At 39.7% G+C, this 16,267-nt stretch overlaps 3 protein-coding genes across 3 annotated transcripts in view; 1 reads left to right on the top strand and 2 right to left on the bottom strand. All coding sequences in view use genetic code 11, as the record gives it.

Annotated features, from left to right (window-relative positions):
- Nucleotides 1-871, bottom strand: part of EGR_04605 (ADP-ribosylation factor GTPase-activating protein) — a gene marked incomplete at both ends in the record, with an annotated part of 17,095 nt that extends 16,224 nt beyond the window's left edge. The window contains 2 exons of the mRNA XM_024493854.1: nt 358-467; nt 812-871. Of these exons, the coding sequence (XP_024351782.1) occupies nt 358-467; nt 812-871 (170 nt within the window). The remainder of the gene's footprint in view (nt 1-357; nt 468-811) is intronic.
- A 2,041-nt stretch (nt 872-2,912) lies between these two features.
- On the top strand, nt 2,913-4,165 carry EGR_04604 (hypothetical protein; the record flags this gene model as incomplete). Its single annotated transcript, XM_024493853.1, has 2 exons — nt 2,913-3,255; nt 4,053-4,165. The coding sequence occupies 2 exons, from the start codon at nt 2,913-2,915 to the stop codon at nt 4,163-4,165; spliced, it is 456 nt and encodes a 151-aa protein (XP_024351781.1).
- Nucleotides 4,166-8,468: 4,303 nt separating this feature from the next.
- EGR_04603 (Calmodulin) lies at nt 8,469-15,702 on the bottom strand (the record flags this gene model as incomplete). Its single annotated transcript, XM_024493852.1, has 5 exons — nt 8,469-8,518; nt 8,815-8,962; nt 10,914-11,032; nt 13,132-13,275; nt 15,435-15,702. 5 exons carry the CDS (start codon nt 15,700-15,702, stop codon nt 8,469-8,471), a joined length of 729 nt encoding a protein of 242 aa, XP_024351780.1.
- Between the last annotated feature and the right edge of the window lie 565 nt (nt 15,703-16,267).

The following is a 16,267-nucleotide window of genomic DNA, read 5'->3' as shown; positions in this document are numbered from 1 at the left end:
ACACGTGACAGCACGCCACGGGTACATGACGTACTTAATTAAAAAGGGGGTGGGAATAAATGAGAAAGGGGGGACAAAAGAGAGGCAGTTCGTGTCACACCAGAATAATAAAACAGCTAGATGGCTGTGATGGACCATAATATGTTCTTTAGTGGAGAGAAGTAAGCGCCATAAAAATCACCCATAAAAGTTTTAGAAAGCCTATTATTCGGTATCATTGAGTTGGACTACGAAAGCGAGCCCCCCAATTGCCACGTTGTAAATTATGAACACTGTAGCTGGAGAGATGTTAGGACGTTTCACTAACCCAAGCAGAATAAGGATTTGGATCCAATAAGTAGTATGAAATACGGTTACCTGAGATGCACTCCGAGACTGCGATGCTTTCCAGAGCACTCCAAGCATATCCAGATGCCGTAAGTAACACTGGCCCACTGTGGATTCGGAGCCCCACACTCAAAGCAGAACTATATTAGGGAGTCCAAGTTATCATTGCATCCATATTAATCGAACAGTTCTACTGCAGCTTTAGGTTTTAACAGGATCAGCTAGTACATGAAGTCATAAAAGGAAAGGTTCAAATCCGTCCACGATAAACACATATTTCCTGCATACAAAATCACATAAAACAAAGTGGCGTAAGTGAGAGATTTTCAGCCACAAAATTCCGAAAATGATGGACAGACAGTTCGTCCACGTCACATTAAGTACGCTTCAATAACCTAATGGGTATACTTTTAACAAAACTGTATGCCCCACAAGCAATCACATAAAGGACCGGAAACAAATCAAATTCTGGTGGGAAACTAACATTATTTTCGTCTCTGCGACGAACTTCGGCCAAGGCGTGGCGTGTCCTCGGACTGGCCATCTTCAGAGGCGTAAACGCGGAGAGGAACACGTGCGGCCTTGACACTTAACTTTAACTTTGCTAAACTTAATCTTCACAGTATGATAGCTTTTAATAACGGGTTCGAAGGTGATTATCTACGCATATAGCATTGTCGTATTTTATGACTGCATTTGTTTTACAGAAACATCCCAATATTTTAAGTTTACTTATCTGGATTTGTTTTCTGTCATAATATTTCTTCTATCATATCCTGCTATATAAAGCGCTTTGTGTGCAGTGAAATTATTAAGTAGATTTGTACTGTTATAGCTACAGAATTCATCATGTGATAACTTTTGGGATTAGCAATCACTCTATAACTACTCTGTGGCTTTGGGTGTAGAGCAAGACTCACAGGTCCCCTCTTCCCTATTCCTAGTGCTCTTAGAACAACCGGGTTGATTTAATTTTGACATATTCATTAGGGGAAAATAAATTGGGAGAACAAGTACAAAGTTTAGGGAGGGGAGGAACCGCAATCGCGCTCAGGCTTAGGAGACCACGACTCTGTCATCAGATTCAAATTGTAACCTCACCTCCTCCTTGGAAGGTACATTAAAGCAACATAAGTATTACATTGGGCTTTTAAAGCACCCCCAATGTTCGGTGGTAGTTTTCTACATGGAACAGCATGGCAAAATTTGCATTGGCGAAAATCATTCTAATGTCATCTAACTTTACCCCAATTTATACCCGATTGTTGGAATTGCATATGCTTTAATGTGCTGAAAGAATAGCATGCATATGATGTGCTCTCCTGTATAAATTTATGTTTAACTGCTTTAGCTCTTTGATCGCCGCAGATTGTGCTGTGCTCCGGCCACAACCAAGGTCTTTTATCTCCTCTGTGCTTTACTAGTGAATCATTTTTAAGACTGGTGTGACTTCTTTGGAATTCATGAAAGGTTCATGGTGTCACAGCAGTGAATGAAATTTCACATAATCTTGGTAATTTCAGAAAATTAGTGTTGCGCGTTCTGCTTCAATCTGCTGGTTTCCTAAAAAACACTGGTCTAACTACCACTTTTTTTGCTCCGCGCCATCTGAGTCTTTTTTGGAATTGCGATCGGTTAAAGCAGTATGGAATACTTATCCATTTGGTGCAGAGGTATTTGGAAGCATAACAAAAGGTTGTGCAAGCAGGATTCAATAGAACTAAGTACACATGTACATGAGATATCAAATCTATGCAATTCTTTTGCTTCACTAAATTCATCTTGGATTTATTAGTTGTGTATTTAATTGGAACGGTTTCACCTTTTATTCGTAAATAGTGGCCAGAGTGACCTACTTTACTCAAAGTTTTCACCCGCTTAATAGGCAAGTCTCTCTTAATATCATCGTGATTTTCTTAAAGTATACTCTCAAATTCCAGAAGCAATTGCACAAACCAACTCGCCTACCTAGTACAAGTACTCGTAAGGTGTTCATTTACTAAGTCGTCGGTGTGTAGCGTCTCAGAACTTCCCTGAAGACTAAAGGAGACGTAATACTGAGGCAGAATATGTACAATCGGTATACAGAAGGTACTAGGGCTTCTGGCATAGCCCACCCAGTGTGGTACAATAACCAAGACAGAAGCTGCTCTTCACCAAAACTGAATGTTAAACAATCAGCGTGTTATACGGTGCATCAATGTACTAAGTTTTGAGTTCAAGACATCGAAGTTAATTCATTTTATGCCTTTTCCGATCCACGAAAATAACCCAACACCTCGATTTATAAAGTAACTATAATCCGATTGTTCCGTTTTATTCTGCTTAAGGTCAATGGATATACGTAGAAGCCAAACGCCTGCTTGAATGTTCCTGGTTTTGCCTCGTAGTCGTTCATACATGATCTTTATGTGGTAAAATTCAAATTCATTCATTAGCCATCGGCCAATACACCTACAAACATACTGTCCACTCACAACCAACCTAAATTTGGCAGGTCACATGTTACCGCTCCACCTGATTGGCTGCTGATCGCAGAAGAGTAGGCGTCCACACATCTACACCGCCCTTGGCCACTCCCAAAAATGACGACTTCGGTGGTAGAGAATCGCACCGCAATTGCCGAGCGTTTTGACAAAGTTAAGGGCATAAGTTACAGACTTAAACATTACCGGACTAAAATCGCATTCGAAATCGCCGAACGCCTCAACCATCGACAGTCCGACTCCCAGACGAAGGGCAAACTAACTCTTTTGGCCAAGTCTAAGGCAATGAAGGAATCGGAACTGGAACCAGCGGAATCTGGCATGTCATTTAGTGGACGAAGAGCACTGTCCGCAGCAATTTATAAATCCATAAGGAAACAGAGGAGTACGCCGAGCGAATATGCGGTGACCGATGCTGCCAATTCTCTAGTTCATACTGGAGGTGCGACACAGATGTAACGTCCTCAAAGGGAAAAGCATTGCTGCAGGCCTAATCTTTTTAAAATCATTTAACTTTTATGAGCGATTTCTTTGTATACAAGATGTTGGTTTTGAATTGAAGATTCTGTGACAATTTGTCCTTCAATTGTAGTATGGTTTCCTAGATGGCATCAAGTGCTAGCATTCATATGACATGCAGATGAGTCAAGACAGCGAACAAAGTTATTTCTGAGCTCTAAAAATGTAAACGACACTGTAGTCAACTTTTTTTCAAATTTGCTGCATATAAGTAAGAAACATTTCAAAATGAATTTTTTTCCTCCGATAAAGGCGAAAAATTATGACATGCAATCATAAAGTAAGTAGAAAAGCTCTGGCAAATTTTGACAAATTTGTGTACTTTCGTGGTTGAAATACCAATTCACTGCACGTTTCACTAGCGTGACATATTAGTGACACGTGTTCTTCACCAAGTTGCGGTGGCTGCATCAAATGGTGTTGCAAATGGGCTAACTGAGTTTAGAGTAACGAAGGGTGGTTGTATTTCTCCTTGATTTCTTGACGGCGTTTAAACTGCCCAGATGGTTACTGAAAGCGTTAGGATTACAATAGAATGATGAAACCTCTGAGTGTCTGCATCTGCTTTTTATCTGAGGATTAATAGTACAAGTTTCAGGAAAATTCACCCCACCTCGTTAAACGTTAATGGAAAATGGGATGTAAAACTCAGTGCACCTCTACTGCGGCATTGCCTGACAGATAGGCGCTTATTTGAATACTTTGTTCACCCTTACACAGATGATGTGAAGGAGAAAATTTTTACCAAGTGCAGTCGGTCGCCACCCTATGGCACTTATGTCTCATTCATTTTGTGCGTGGATAGTCCGGGTCGTCAATCTCTTGCTGTGTAACTCAATCACTGAATTAGGCTTTCGCGCATAACTTCCTTTGGGACTAACAAGCACAACTTGAACCAACTCCTTCAGAGAAAATTTTACCCTCTTCCTAATTATTCTTTTTGAATCTGATCTCCCTGATTTTAATTCATCTGGAAAAGGTCTGCAAAAATTTGGTTTTAATGAATAAGGCCAAAATTTGTGTTGGTGAGTGTCAAACTCAAAAGTGGGGTTTTAATACTTTATTAAGAGTTCGAATCCAGATTATTTTGTCTAAAAGATCTTGATACTTCCACAAGACTTTAAAACGCAATCGTCCATCCTCATTGGCTCTTCAAAAGGGGGCCGTAGGGATTAGGTTACTAAATAAAATTTGAAGCTGTTAGCTAGGAGTAGGTATACTAGGAAGTCTAAAAGGACAGTTGAGTCTCTTTTGCAGATCTCAGTCGTCGCTATGACAAGCGATTTCGTCATTCAAAGGCTAACTTGCCTGATATGCATTCTCATTTCTAGTCTCGTGCACACATTACCTACTTAAATTTGATAGTAAAAATTATTTCATAGAATTACTCAAATGCTGATTTAGGGGATTAATTTTTTCCATCACAAGTGTTTGCACAATAACTTTACTTCAATTGAAGACAGGAGATGAGCTGATGCTATCATTATTTTGGTTATAGCAACCAAAGCAAACCATGCATTTTACTGCTGTCCGTCTCGGTAGTTGACGTCCTTTTGAGGAGCTGGCATTAGATCCAAAATTTTGTTTCCGAAAATGACATTTTATCAAATTTTGGATTTTGCGTGCATAATACTTGAGTCAATTAGTATAATTTTGCAACAAAATAAATTGCGAATACATTTTCTACTATCTTTAAAAGTCATTACTCAGTGCGCAGATTTTGGCTAAGAGGTTATGGTTTAAGCAAGTTTTATTGCAGTCTAACGTTTTATGACCATGTGAGGACTTAACTGCGAAGAAATCGGTAAAAAGACCGACTGTTTTTAGCTTCAAAATAACTGTTTATAGTGGGATCAAGATGTTGTGACAGTTACCTGACTTTTGCGAATATTAGTAAGGCCTGAAAGAAAATTATTTTCGCAATTAGTTCCATCAATTTTAGCTACTTGAGAGCAGCCAAACTGATCACATTAAATATACTGCTCCATGATTCTTTCCAGGGATAGTTGCCATTTATTGACTGTTACTACTTATTAACTGCCTCCAGAAGGGCTAGGAGACTATCGACGCAGTCGCAGAGACAATGCAGGGTCGAGCAGAGGTACAATCAAAACAGTCAGGATAGTTAAGTACAGTACCAAGTAAATATGGCTGTTTTACATTCTTTTTTATGGAATTCTTATTGGCATACAGGATAGACGTGTCCTAAAGCATCGTTCAGCCCCAGCAGCACTTCCGCAATTGATCCCCCTTGAGCTTTCGCCTAGCAGAGAACGCAATACTCTGGATTCCTAGCTAACTTTACTGTAGCCGCTATTCTCAAGTCAAGTAAGAGGTTCCTCGCCGTGATGTAAGTTCGTCATGCTATTTGTTTCCCTCTCGCGTTTGACCGAAATTCTTGAGAGGACAGAAATGAAAGCTGGAAGGATTAAAGACGACACTCGCATAAAGAAGAGAATCGTGTGTTAAAAATTGTTTGTATTAACTGCAGACCCTGCAATCTTTAAAGTTTTGGTCACGATCTTGATGCCATGGTGTCTTGTCCATACCTATAGCCCCTTATCTCTTTTATATTGTTAATAAATTTCATAATTGTGTGCCCCACTGTCTCCGAATACAAGAAACAACGCTTAATTCTTGTAGAAATGACTTTGTTTTTGTAGCAGTGAACTAAAACTCAACAGAATAATTGGTATAACATTTTAAAACTTTTTTTAAAAATAAAGCATCTACGCTGATGTGGGGCACAGTCGTGTGGGGAACCGGAAGGGACTGCAGGGGATGTCGGACAGTGCGGAAGCATCCCATGGCAATGGGAGGTGACGGTTGTATCTAAAGTGGAACCCACCAAATAATATTAGGCAAATAAAAGGCACATCAACTAACGATACTTTTGCGATCGTGTTTAAGGCTTAATTCCTTGTCACAGAGGCTGACTTTCACCACATGCATTTGGTCTATGCAAAAGTCGTCTTTTGAAAGGATGAGAACACGCCTTAATCTTCGAAAAACACAGTATTCCATTTGATTGTGCTTAAGCACTGAAGGCTATTCTATCAACTTCATCTTTGACGTTTCCATAAGGTCTGGCCTCCAAAATTGTCAAGACAGGTGAACTGTCAAAGTAAACGGTGAAAAAACTTTTCCCTGCAATACAGTCATCAGCCAGGCAGTTACCTCAAACCATCTTCACTGTTAGTTAATTGCCGGCCAAATAAGGGTAAATAGTGGGGGTTATGTCACTTTATCAGAGTGTCATTACCTAAAGGATAGCTGGCCACCCTGTCTGTTGCTGCATGATCACAGAGGTGAGAAATTAAGGCCAGTCTTTGCAGTATTTTCTCACTTAATTCTACACAATTCGTTGCTTTGTAGATTTTATCAGCAACGTCATTATCCAAGTGTTCTGATATGCATCAAAGTCAGGGCTTGGCAATAGCACCGTGCCACTTCCATTTGGCCCTTGGGCTCAACAGACTTGCAAAATAGCCTGTTTCGAGTCACATACTGGAATCAAATAATAATTTGACTTCTCCGCTATAATTTACTATTCACAATAAACTTAAAGATTATTTTTTTTAAGTGCGAAAACGCACTGCTTCTTGCAAAATCTGATGGAATTTACAATGAGGAGGATTCTTTAAAGTTGGTGCTCTCTAGGAAGATTACATGTGTTTTCCTTCTCGGTTAATATTTAGTAGTTGTTTATGTACATCCATTTTCTCATTCCCCATTTTATAAGTGAAAAAGATGTAGAATTGCATTGAATGGCCCACCCCATTCTTATCGCGGCGTCTTGACAATTGACAAGAGTTACTAGCTACAACCATCAGCATGGTAAGCACAGCTGCCCTCTTCACATTGCACTATAGCTGAGTAGAACCGAAGAAGGGAATCACTGAGTAGATTTACCTACTGTCAGTGTGCTCTGCAAAGCCGTGATTGCACACTGGTAAACTCATAAACCCAACCAGCAAAAATGTAGATGGTCATTTGTCCATGATTTTCCACATTTATATCACTTTTGCTTAACTCAACTCTATTGTTTTCCCCAATTAAAGCTGTTGCCCTTGGACAAGCGTTGCTCCAGAAGTTGCAGAACTCAAGTGTGCAGATGCACTGACGTTAATTTGAATGAACTCTAGACACCGCCACTCTACACGCAACGTTTACGTCCAAATTACATCTCTGTAAATAATAAATGCTTATTACTTAATTTGTTTGCGCTTAGAAAATACATCTTTATAGTTTAGGCGCTTGAGTTGGTTATAGGTGAGTGAGACGAGCTCTGCTTGTTTGTCGGAGCGCTTCGGTTTGTAGTGTCGATGTCTGGATTTGGTTAAGTGGCGACAAGGCGACAGCAGGTGCTAGCCCTACGACTGCCGAGAGCGTCCCACTTCGCTTACCTATACTATTAAAAGCTGAGGCGCATTGGTGGAAAATTTTTTGACTCCCAATTTTTCACCAGAGAAATATTACTAGCCACTTTGTGAATTCTCGAACCACCTTATACAAAGCATTTACAACACTCCAGTGAATGACCATTTGTCAACTTTTTGATGGGCTTTAAGGCAAGTGTCCCTTAAAATTTATCTTTTGATTTGGAGAGTTTTTTCACCATTGTATGTGGTACCCTAAGTCAATTTCTGATGTCCACTCAACTGAGAATATCGAAAATAGTCTTTTTTCAATAACAGCTTATGGGTCATGTCAGACATATTTGAAGATGCCTAGCCTGCTAGAAAGAAGATGCCACCTAGCGCATCTTAAAACCCCTTCAAACTGCAAAATTGTGGTCTCGACTTTCTGTGTGGAGTTTATTGGAATACTACTGGCAAGCTTAACACAAATCTTGGTTTGGAGATTCAGAAATCGACAAAAATATCAGAACCACTGTGGTTAAGTGCAGGAACACCTTTCTCTTTTGGTGAAATTTTGGAACATCCGAATCTTGTCCAGAGTACCATCCGCCCCAAAAAACCTTATATGGCACTTATCTACCAACATGCTGTATTCATGTTAGCCTCAAGTCTACCAAAAACCATAGAACACTTCTGAAAAGTAGAACTGTAATTAAGAAATTCATGTTAAAGGGATATCTTGAGGGCTACTCTCTCACAAATACGCTCCGCTACTTCATGTAGCACTGGAACGCTCCACGTCTGGCTCGAAAATGTGGACGAATTCTGCAAGAAATAGAACAAAGCACCAAGTTAAAACACGTTTTCACCTTCTTGCTTCCCTTAGAGTACGTATTTAGAAAAGATCAAAATAACCATTCTTAAAAATCATTGCTACAAACACGGGTAATATGTGCTAGAATCTTTTTGTTTCTTCTTCACCAAGGTCCGACCTACTTCTGATAATCGCGCTTCTTTTGATCTCTTGGAGGTAGAAAGAAATGAAATGGGCAGATGCTGGAGCTTAAACCGAAGATGAGATCGTAGTTAAATAGGCTTAGTCTGTCTAAAAGAACGCGTACCATTATAGTCGACGACCCCGTCCCCATTTTCATCGGCCTCTAGAATCATCTCTAAGATGTCCCTGTCATTCAGCTGCTTTCCGATGTTCTTCATCAGCTCCTTGAGATCATTTGTGTCTATCACTCCGTCTTTGTTTACGTCAAACTTCTGAAATTTTTAAATAGCGAGAGTTGGGGCTCCAAAAGGTATAAAAGCAAAAGAATTGAGTTTGTGGACTCATTTGGACTACCCTTTAAGTTGCTTTGACCTAGATGAAGCCATTTTAGAATCCATTGCAATTTCTTTGACCACTACTAACTTTGTTCATTTTAGGAATTGAGAATTTGTTAAATGAAATTAAATTTCCGTACCAGCGTTCACAATGGTTACAATCAATACCGGAAGCATCGAAACCAGGAACTGCGCACAAGGAGCTTGTACTTCCTCTGGATGACAAAGTTCAAAATCGACCATTCATCACGGATCAACCTGCCTAGCCAAAGTTCTTTTGAATCTTCCGTGCTCTCTATACTGAGTTTCTGCCGTTGTTTTTGATGGACAAGAGCGCATTAAGTGACATAAAACAGGCTGTGCTAGTGTCTAACTTTATAAAAACATTACGGCAGGTGTGAAAAGTTTCTCCTTCGAAAAAGGATTAATAACGATGTTTTCCAATCCCCCTGGAGAGCAAAAAATGACACATTTTCGGGGCTTCAAGTAATTTCTCTTAAATGGGCTACCCGTAAAAATGCAATTCCTCCTCTTATTCAACCCTTCCTATTAATCACGATATCCATGTCGTGGATCATCCAGAACAGAATTGAGGCCAGTGAACCAGTGAACCAAGAGAAGGGGATTATGGGAATAAAGGTCACTGCTATGCGATGACAGTATGCTGCTGGAATGCTATGATCTTGTTTATTCTGCTGTGCCAAAATAAGCAGCCGTCTAGAGATCATCTACCGAATGTGAGATGCTCCGAATAAATACCGCAATTTAGGGTGGTAGATATGATGGGAACATGAGCGTTTGGACCATGCTGCAGCATGCCCAATCCTTGCATATTGCCGTGTTAAAAAGGGAGATCTGTGTAGATTACTTGAACTTAACGAGGGCATAAAATTGCACAATTTGTGTTCCGTGGTTCCGCTAAGCAATATTAAGGCACAACTTTTTGGATTGCCTTTTTAAGCATCCTCTGGGACCTGCTTTTGAGAACTTTGGAAAAGGACAATTAAGTATCTGTGTCCCCACACTCCGTTTGCCCATCACTCCAAATGAACAGTGAAGGAGTTATCTCGGTATGATTGTTATCTAGTAGTACCATGCCAGTCGTGGGTTTGATTTATTCTCATAAATGAATCGAGGTAGGGCATTGAGGTGCTTACATAAATTGCCTTAGAGAATTGAGAGTATTTATGCTTAAAGCTGCCCCATTTTGATCACGGTAATTACGGTCGGTACAAATCCACAAAGCAAAATAGTTTTTTTGAACACGTGCCTCCTGCCTACTTATAATTTGGAAAAGAAAAGATATTGCCATAAAAAATGTTCAAAATTGCGACAGAACACTCAGCATAGTTAAAATGCAATTTAGTGACAATCATTCATGCTGTCAACAGCATATCAACGGAAAGTGGTTAACGCGCAACCAGACCAAATGAAGAGGGCTTGAGCAATACCTAAAAAGCGGCTGATTGAATAATATATGTCCAAATTGTTTTGAATGGCTAAAATGATTTAAAAGTGTGAGCGTGAATATCCTGGATTTTCATACCTATCACCCGCGGTTTTTATCTCTTCATCTAGGCAAGGCTCCATTCCTGCTGATTGAATGTAATTACTCCTTCGGAGAGTAGTTTTCTTTATCCGGGTACTTTGTGCTTTTAGTTTCAATTAAAATCTTAGCTCCATTAAAAAGTGAGTCGGATCTAGCATTGCTCTTTTCAATTAAGTCGGTTTGTTGTACCCGTTTCGAGAAGCCACTTTTACTGCGTGCTTGATTTAATGTTTAAAAATTACGCATACTTAAGCTCTGCCTGTCCTGTCCTTCAAAAATACCATCCCATTTCTCTAGTCAACTGTGAAAGGATGTGAAATGCGAGTAAAGGTGCCTTACGTTGAAGGCCTCTCGATACATGTCGATTCGCGAGGAGAAGTGAGTGCCTGCCTGGTTCTGGCTTTGAAAGGACGTGGCCATAAGGGAGACGAACTCCTTGTAGTCGATCGAGCCATCGCCTAGAAATTGGAAGTAAAATGAACCACCTTTCCCTAATGGTATTTTTGCTTTTTGGTCAGATAACGAATGACTTCTTTCACTTTACATCTCAACTTTCTACCACCATCATCTCGAAGGCACATTTATGCATTGAGGCAATGTAAAAGTGGTTTACCACCTAAAATTTTTGACAAGTATTTAATCTATGAATGTGGACACTTCTCGAGGTAAAGTTTTTTTCTTCCTTGGGAAAAAATTAGAATCACTTCCACTTTAGTCAAATAAAATGCTTATTTCAATTCTAGAATAATGCCTGTGGAAGAGCGACGAAGCAGTAACTCTAGCTTTCTTCTTCATTCTTAGATGAATTTACATTTGCATAGTTATAAATTAGGCAAGTAATAACTTTTAGAAATGCCTTGTTTTTTATTCATTTCGGAGAGAACTTTACTGCATTTTACTTGGCTGTTCTCGAATTAATGAGCAGGTAAAAGTTGACAATTTATTCCCAAATGAGACTTGGACCGAATTATACAGTTATAAAATTCCCTATTTTTCTTTTTTAGTGCTGTTTTATCTCCAAAATTTGGGCTTTGGTGGAATCCATGTTGCTGAATTAGAGGCTTTACACGACCACGAAATAGGACCCATTTATACATGTTAAGTGTGGAGAGCGCCTATGGAGTGGTGAAGGTGTGCCGTGAATCACTTCCGACCGGCCACCCAAGCGTAACATTACTTATCATTCTTCTTATTTAGCACCCAACTACTGTATAAGAAAGGACTCTTCTGAAGCTCCTGAGATGAGGTGGAAATTGACATTTTATGTCCGCCGAAAGAGCGGGTCGAGGAAGTAATACCATGAAACTTATAGCTCCAAAGTCCTAAAAAAATTTCACAAAGTGTCCTTCAGCAAAGAAACAGCTCCTTAACTCTACTTTTTTATGAATATTTAGGTCTCAAATTTCTATGTTTGGTGGTTTATGTACTTTTTAAGGCTGAATAAAAACCAAAGAAAATTGCATTTTTGGGGGTTCTGTGTTCTTTCATGTTATGAGACATTTGCATACAATGGAAGAGATGTCTTGTAATTTAGTCTTTATTTGCTCTATTATTTTTATTGCACAAAGAGAATGAATTCTTCCTTTTTACATTTTTTTGGTTATATGATTTACAAATTGAAAACTGCCAAGGGAGGTTTCCCAGCATCCGCTAACTGGATCGGCAACAATCGCTGCCCAAAGTGTCAAAAAACTTTTGCCTTTGGCGTTTAAGTTTTCCTACAAATTCGCAACTTCCATGCATGCTGTAGAAAAAATAATATTCAGCCAAAGGGGGACCTAGGGAATCAAATTGAGATTTTGCACCGCTTGTAAGCCTTATTTTCTGCTAAGACGACCTGCACCACACTAGGAAGACTGTCACGGAGCCTTATGTACTCATTTTACAGCATTAGACTCGAGCTCATGGCTAAAACAAGTCAGTGCCTGAGTGAGTAAAGCCGAAATTCACCGAAATCACAAAGACAGGCCTGAAGTAAAAACTTTAAGCGGTTAATTCGGAGTAGAACTTGTCCAACACTTCAATTCAAAGCAGGGAAATGTGAGGTATATACTGTTTGCTAGAATTAGGCTTAGCATCTTTCAGGCGCGACCAACAATTTTTTACCGCAGTCTCAAAATTACACTGCAATTCAAGGAAATCCTTTGCCAAAATTTGAAGCAGAGCTTGAATTGACCTCACCTCAGTTTAATTGTCGCCTCCAACACTACCGAAAGTGGAAAAAATGAACGCACTATAAACATTAGGCTAAAAAATGTTTGCCACGGTTAATGAGAGATCCTGAATGAAGTTTAACTTTTATTTTTTAACGATTGAACATTTTAAACGGAAATCATATCCAAAAGGCGCACTAATTCCTACCACAGTTTTGCTAGTAAATCATAGTAATCTATTTATTCTAATCGACACTTTCAAAAGCCACAAAAAGCGAATGGGGGCAATGAACTACCGCTGTCAATGCAATATTTAGCTATCAGATAATGCTTAGTATCAGAAATGGCTATGCTGCTACTGGTATTAATATAAAAGTAGTGCATAAAAGGTCCATCAATCTCACCGTTTTCATCGGCTCCTTGAAACAAATTCTCGATGAGTGCACGATCGTGGGCGAGGCCGATGGCTCCAAAAGCGGCGGTCAATTCCTCGAGGGATATGAATCCGTCGCCATTCTCGTCGAAGTAGCTGAAACTCCGCTTAATTTCTGCAGGGTGCAGAAAGTGATGGCTTCAATAACACGGCAAAAGGAAGACCACGCGCAGTCTTATGAATGAAGGCACTAAATTTTAAAGCTGAATGGTATGTATGCTTCTTACCTGTGTGAGCTAACTGAACTTAAAACTAGTCACGCCAAACGATACACTTAAATAATTTGACATGGGTTAAATATTTAAGTGACTTTCTCTGCTCAGTGTTCGAGATGATTTTGTCCCAAAAGCCATGCCCGAATCCAGATGAATGTCCAGGTAATCATTGAACTTGCTTGCCGGCCTTGTAAAAGGCGATTTTCCTTTGCCTACTGTGCTTAATGTGTTTGCGATTAAGAAAAATCGGAGAATGAGAAGGAAGCTTGGAAGAGAAATAAGAGATTTCACTTCGATACCTAGCATTTATAAATGTTCCAAGCCTTCTATGCCATGCTGAGTTATTGACGTACCCACTGAAATTCTCTCCTTCTATTTAAAAAGACTGCTTTTGTGGTTGCTAATACGTGGGGAGTAATTTCGACCGCACCAGCAAACGCTGTTACCTTCAAATAGCAAGGAGTCGTAAAAAATTGCCTGTTATCCAACCATACTTAAATCTATGTCTCAATATCCATTGCTCTTGCTAACAGTTCATTTACAGCTTTTGAATAATGACAATTTAAAAATTGCCTGGCACAACTTCAGAGCCATCCTTTAAGTTTTGTTGAACAGGAGGCTTTAGAAATTGGCTTTATTAAGCGTTTAACTTAGTAATTTGACAGAAAATTGCACTAGATGATAAAGAAGTAATGCTAGGGAGAAAATTCTTTGTGCCTTGAATACATGCAGCAGTTATTTTAAGCAAAGAACCCTTTCAGAGGTACCCAAGAATCTAAAATTATTGCCCTCTACTGACCTTCAACTTTGTTTCCTATTTCCTACCTTTGACCGAGTATAGTATGCTAGTTGAAGCATATATCACTCCAGAAAATTTTGAGGTCGGCTTATTGTTTCTCGGCCATTCTGTTGTTTATTTAACGGCGCTGCTCCTTCACTCATTCGCTATTGTTGACAGTTTAGCTGAGAATGCTTTTCAAGAAGTAGAATGTCCGGATTTTAATGTCTTTTTTTACTTGTTTGGCAAAAAAAGTCGTTTAGTCCATGACCTTCTTCGGTGCCATGGTGGATGCAATTGCCCCTCATTTTGATGGATGTTGAAAAACCTCATTTTATCCGCCCCATTTTGTAAAGACTACACCTCAAATGTATCAAATCAAACAAAACTTCTTCTGTACCAATAAAATCCGGCTTCTTGTAATGGTGCAGTTGAAAAGAGAACAAATAATAGTGAGATGCGTCAGGGAAAGATCCATCAGCGTCAATGTTGAATGCAGCTATTTGTTTTTAATTTTGATCAGTTTTATTTAGACATATTTCAAAACTTTTTGTAAATTTCAGTAGAACAAGAAATTAGTCAGGTTATTTCGCAGTCACTTTTATGTAGCACAAATTATCCCCTAACTGACATGGCCATAACTTTTGGAGTTGTCATGATCTGACTTTTCCGCCCTGTGTCATAAGAATTTCAGACATGCATACTGCACTTTGAGGAGACGGGATTCAGTATCATTTATTTGTCCTCGTCTTTAACGGAAATTTGTTTTACCGACCATGACACATAAAAGTAAGGTTAGATGCTTGTTGGACACAGAAGCTAGTACTCTTATGCAGTAATGCCACAAGCCATTCCACAGTGTGGTTCAAAGATGGTTTAATGCCAGACTGCCAATTGACCACAATTTGCTTTCGAATCTGTAGATACCATGTGCATGTCCCTCTCCCTTGTACCCTTCCACTGCTTATTAATCTGTACGGGTTTTTGGGCTAAAATGGGAACTTTGCTATCCAAAGAGCAATAAGTACACAGTTGATCTCTAATAGTGGACAGATTATGCATCTACCTCACTCCTGATCTTAAGTAAGGTTATTCTGAAGACCTGTGTAGATTTGGCTCTTACTTTTTTGTCTTTTAACAGGCCAGAAATGTGTCCACTTTCCCATTGTTAATAAAGTTTGCTTAGCGTCATTCCTGGGGACTTAAAATGCTACGCACCATCAGAAGTTTAGTCGTTTTTACGCGCCTTAGGTTGAATGGTACGGTTAGTTTGACACTCACCTGAGACCTGTTCTGAAGTGAGTTTTTGAGAATTAATAAGTTGCTCAGCAAGGCGTTCGCCATCCTCCATTGGATCTCTCACTGTCTTCACGAAGGCTGGAGCTATTTTAGCGGCAGAGGTAGTGGTAGACGAACGGGGTGGCTCGCGGTCGTGCTCGCTGTCACTGGAGGCGAGAAAAGAGGAGAGACTGGCAATGCTCATTGCTCTTGAGGATCGGCTCTTAAGTCCACTGCGTCCTGAGAAACGGTTCCAGTGAATGGCTGTCATATTGAGAGCTAAGAGGCTTCAGATGGGTGGCGTATGTGAAGTATAATGTGTGGTGCGAGGCGAGGTGGTACGTAGCGTCACGCCTCCTCCGCTCACCCTTTCGCCTTCTTGCTCCCACTCCTTAGTGGCCAATGGGCCAGACGCTAACTGGCCTAGAACTGGCAGGCAAAAATCTCATTTTAGAGTAATGTTTCTGAGAAATCTTTGTATTTCACTCACTCAATTTGCTTCAGATGGATTAATAAAGGAAGGTGTGCCGTCATCATCATCACCATTCACTTTTGAGAAAACATTTAAATGGAACGGTTCATTGAGCATTAAAGATTTTTATGGAAATCGCATTATGCTTTCTGGCAGTAAAAATGCATTAGCAGGTAGTCTTATTAAAGTTTCAGGATATTACCGTTAGCTTTCTACCATATTGGGTTCGATTTGTGAATTTCCGAGCTTAAATCTCTTAAAGTCTTAAACGTGAAGTAAACGCGTTAAGCAACTAAATTTCTTTGGCATTTCCAAATATTTTTTTTTAATACTCCTGGAAATTCATGCGATGTTAAATGCCAGC

This window comes from Echinococcus granulosus, assembly GCF_000524195.1.
Source record: "Echinococcus granulosus chromosome Unknown EG_S00029, whole genome shotgun sequence".
Lineage (NCBI taxonomy): Eukaryota > Metazoa > Platyhelminthes > Cestoda > Cyclophyllidea > Taeniidae > Echinococcus > Echinococcus granulosus.
The sequence above is the reverse complement of the archived record's forward strand: the minus strand, read 5'-3'. Positions and strand labels throughout refer to the sequence as shown.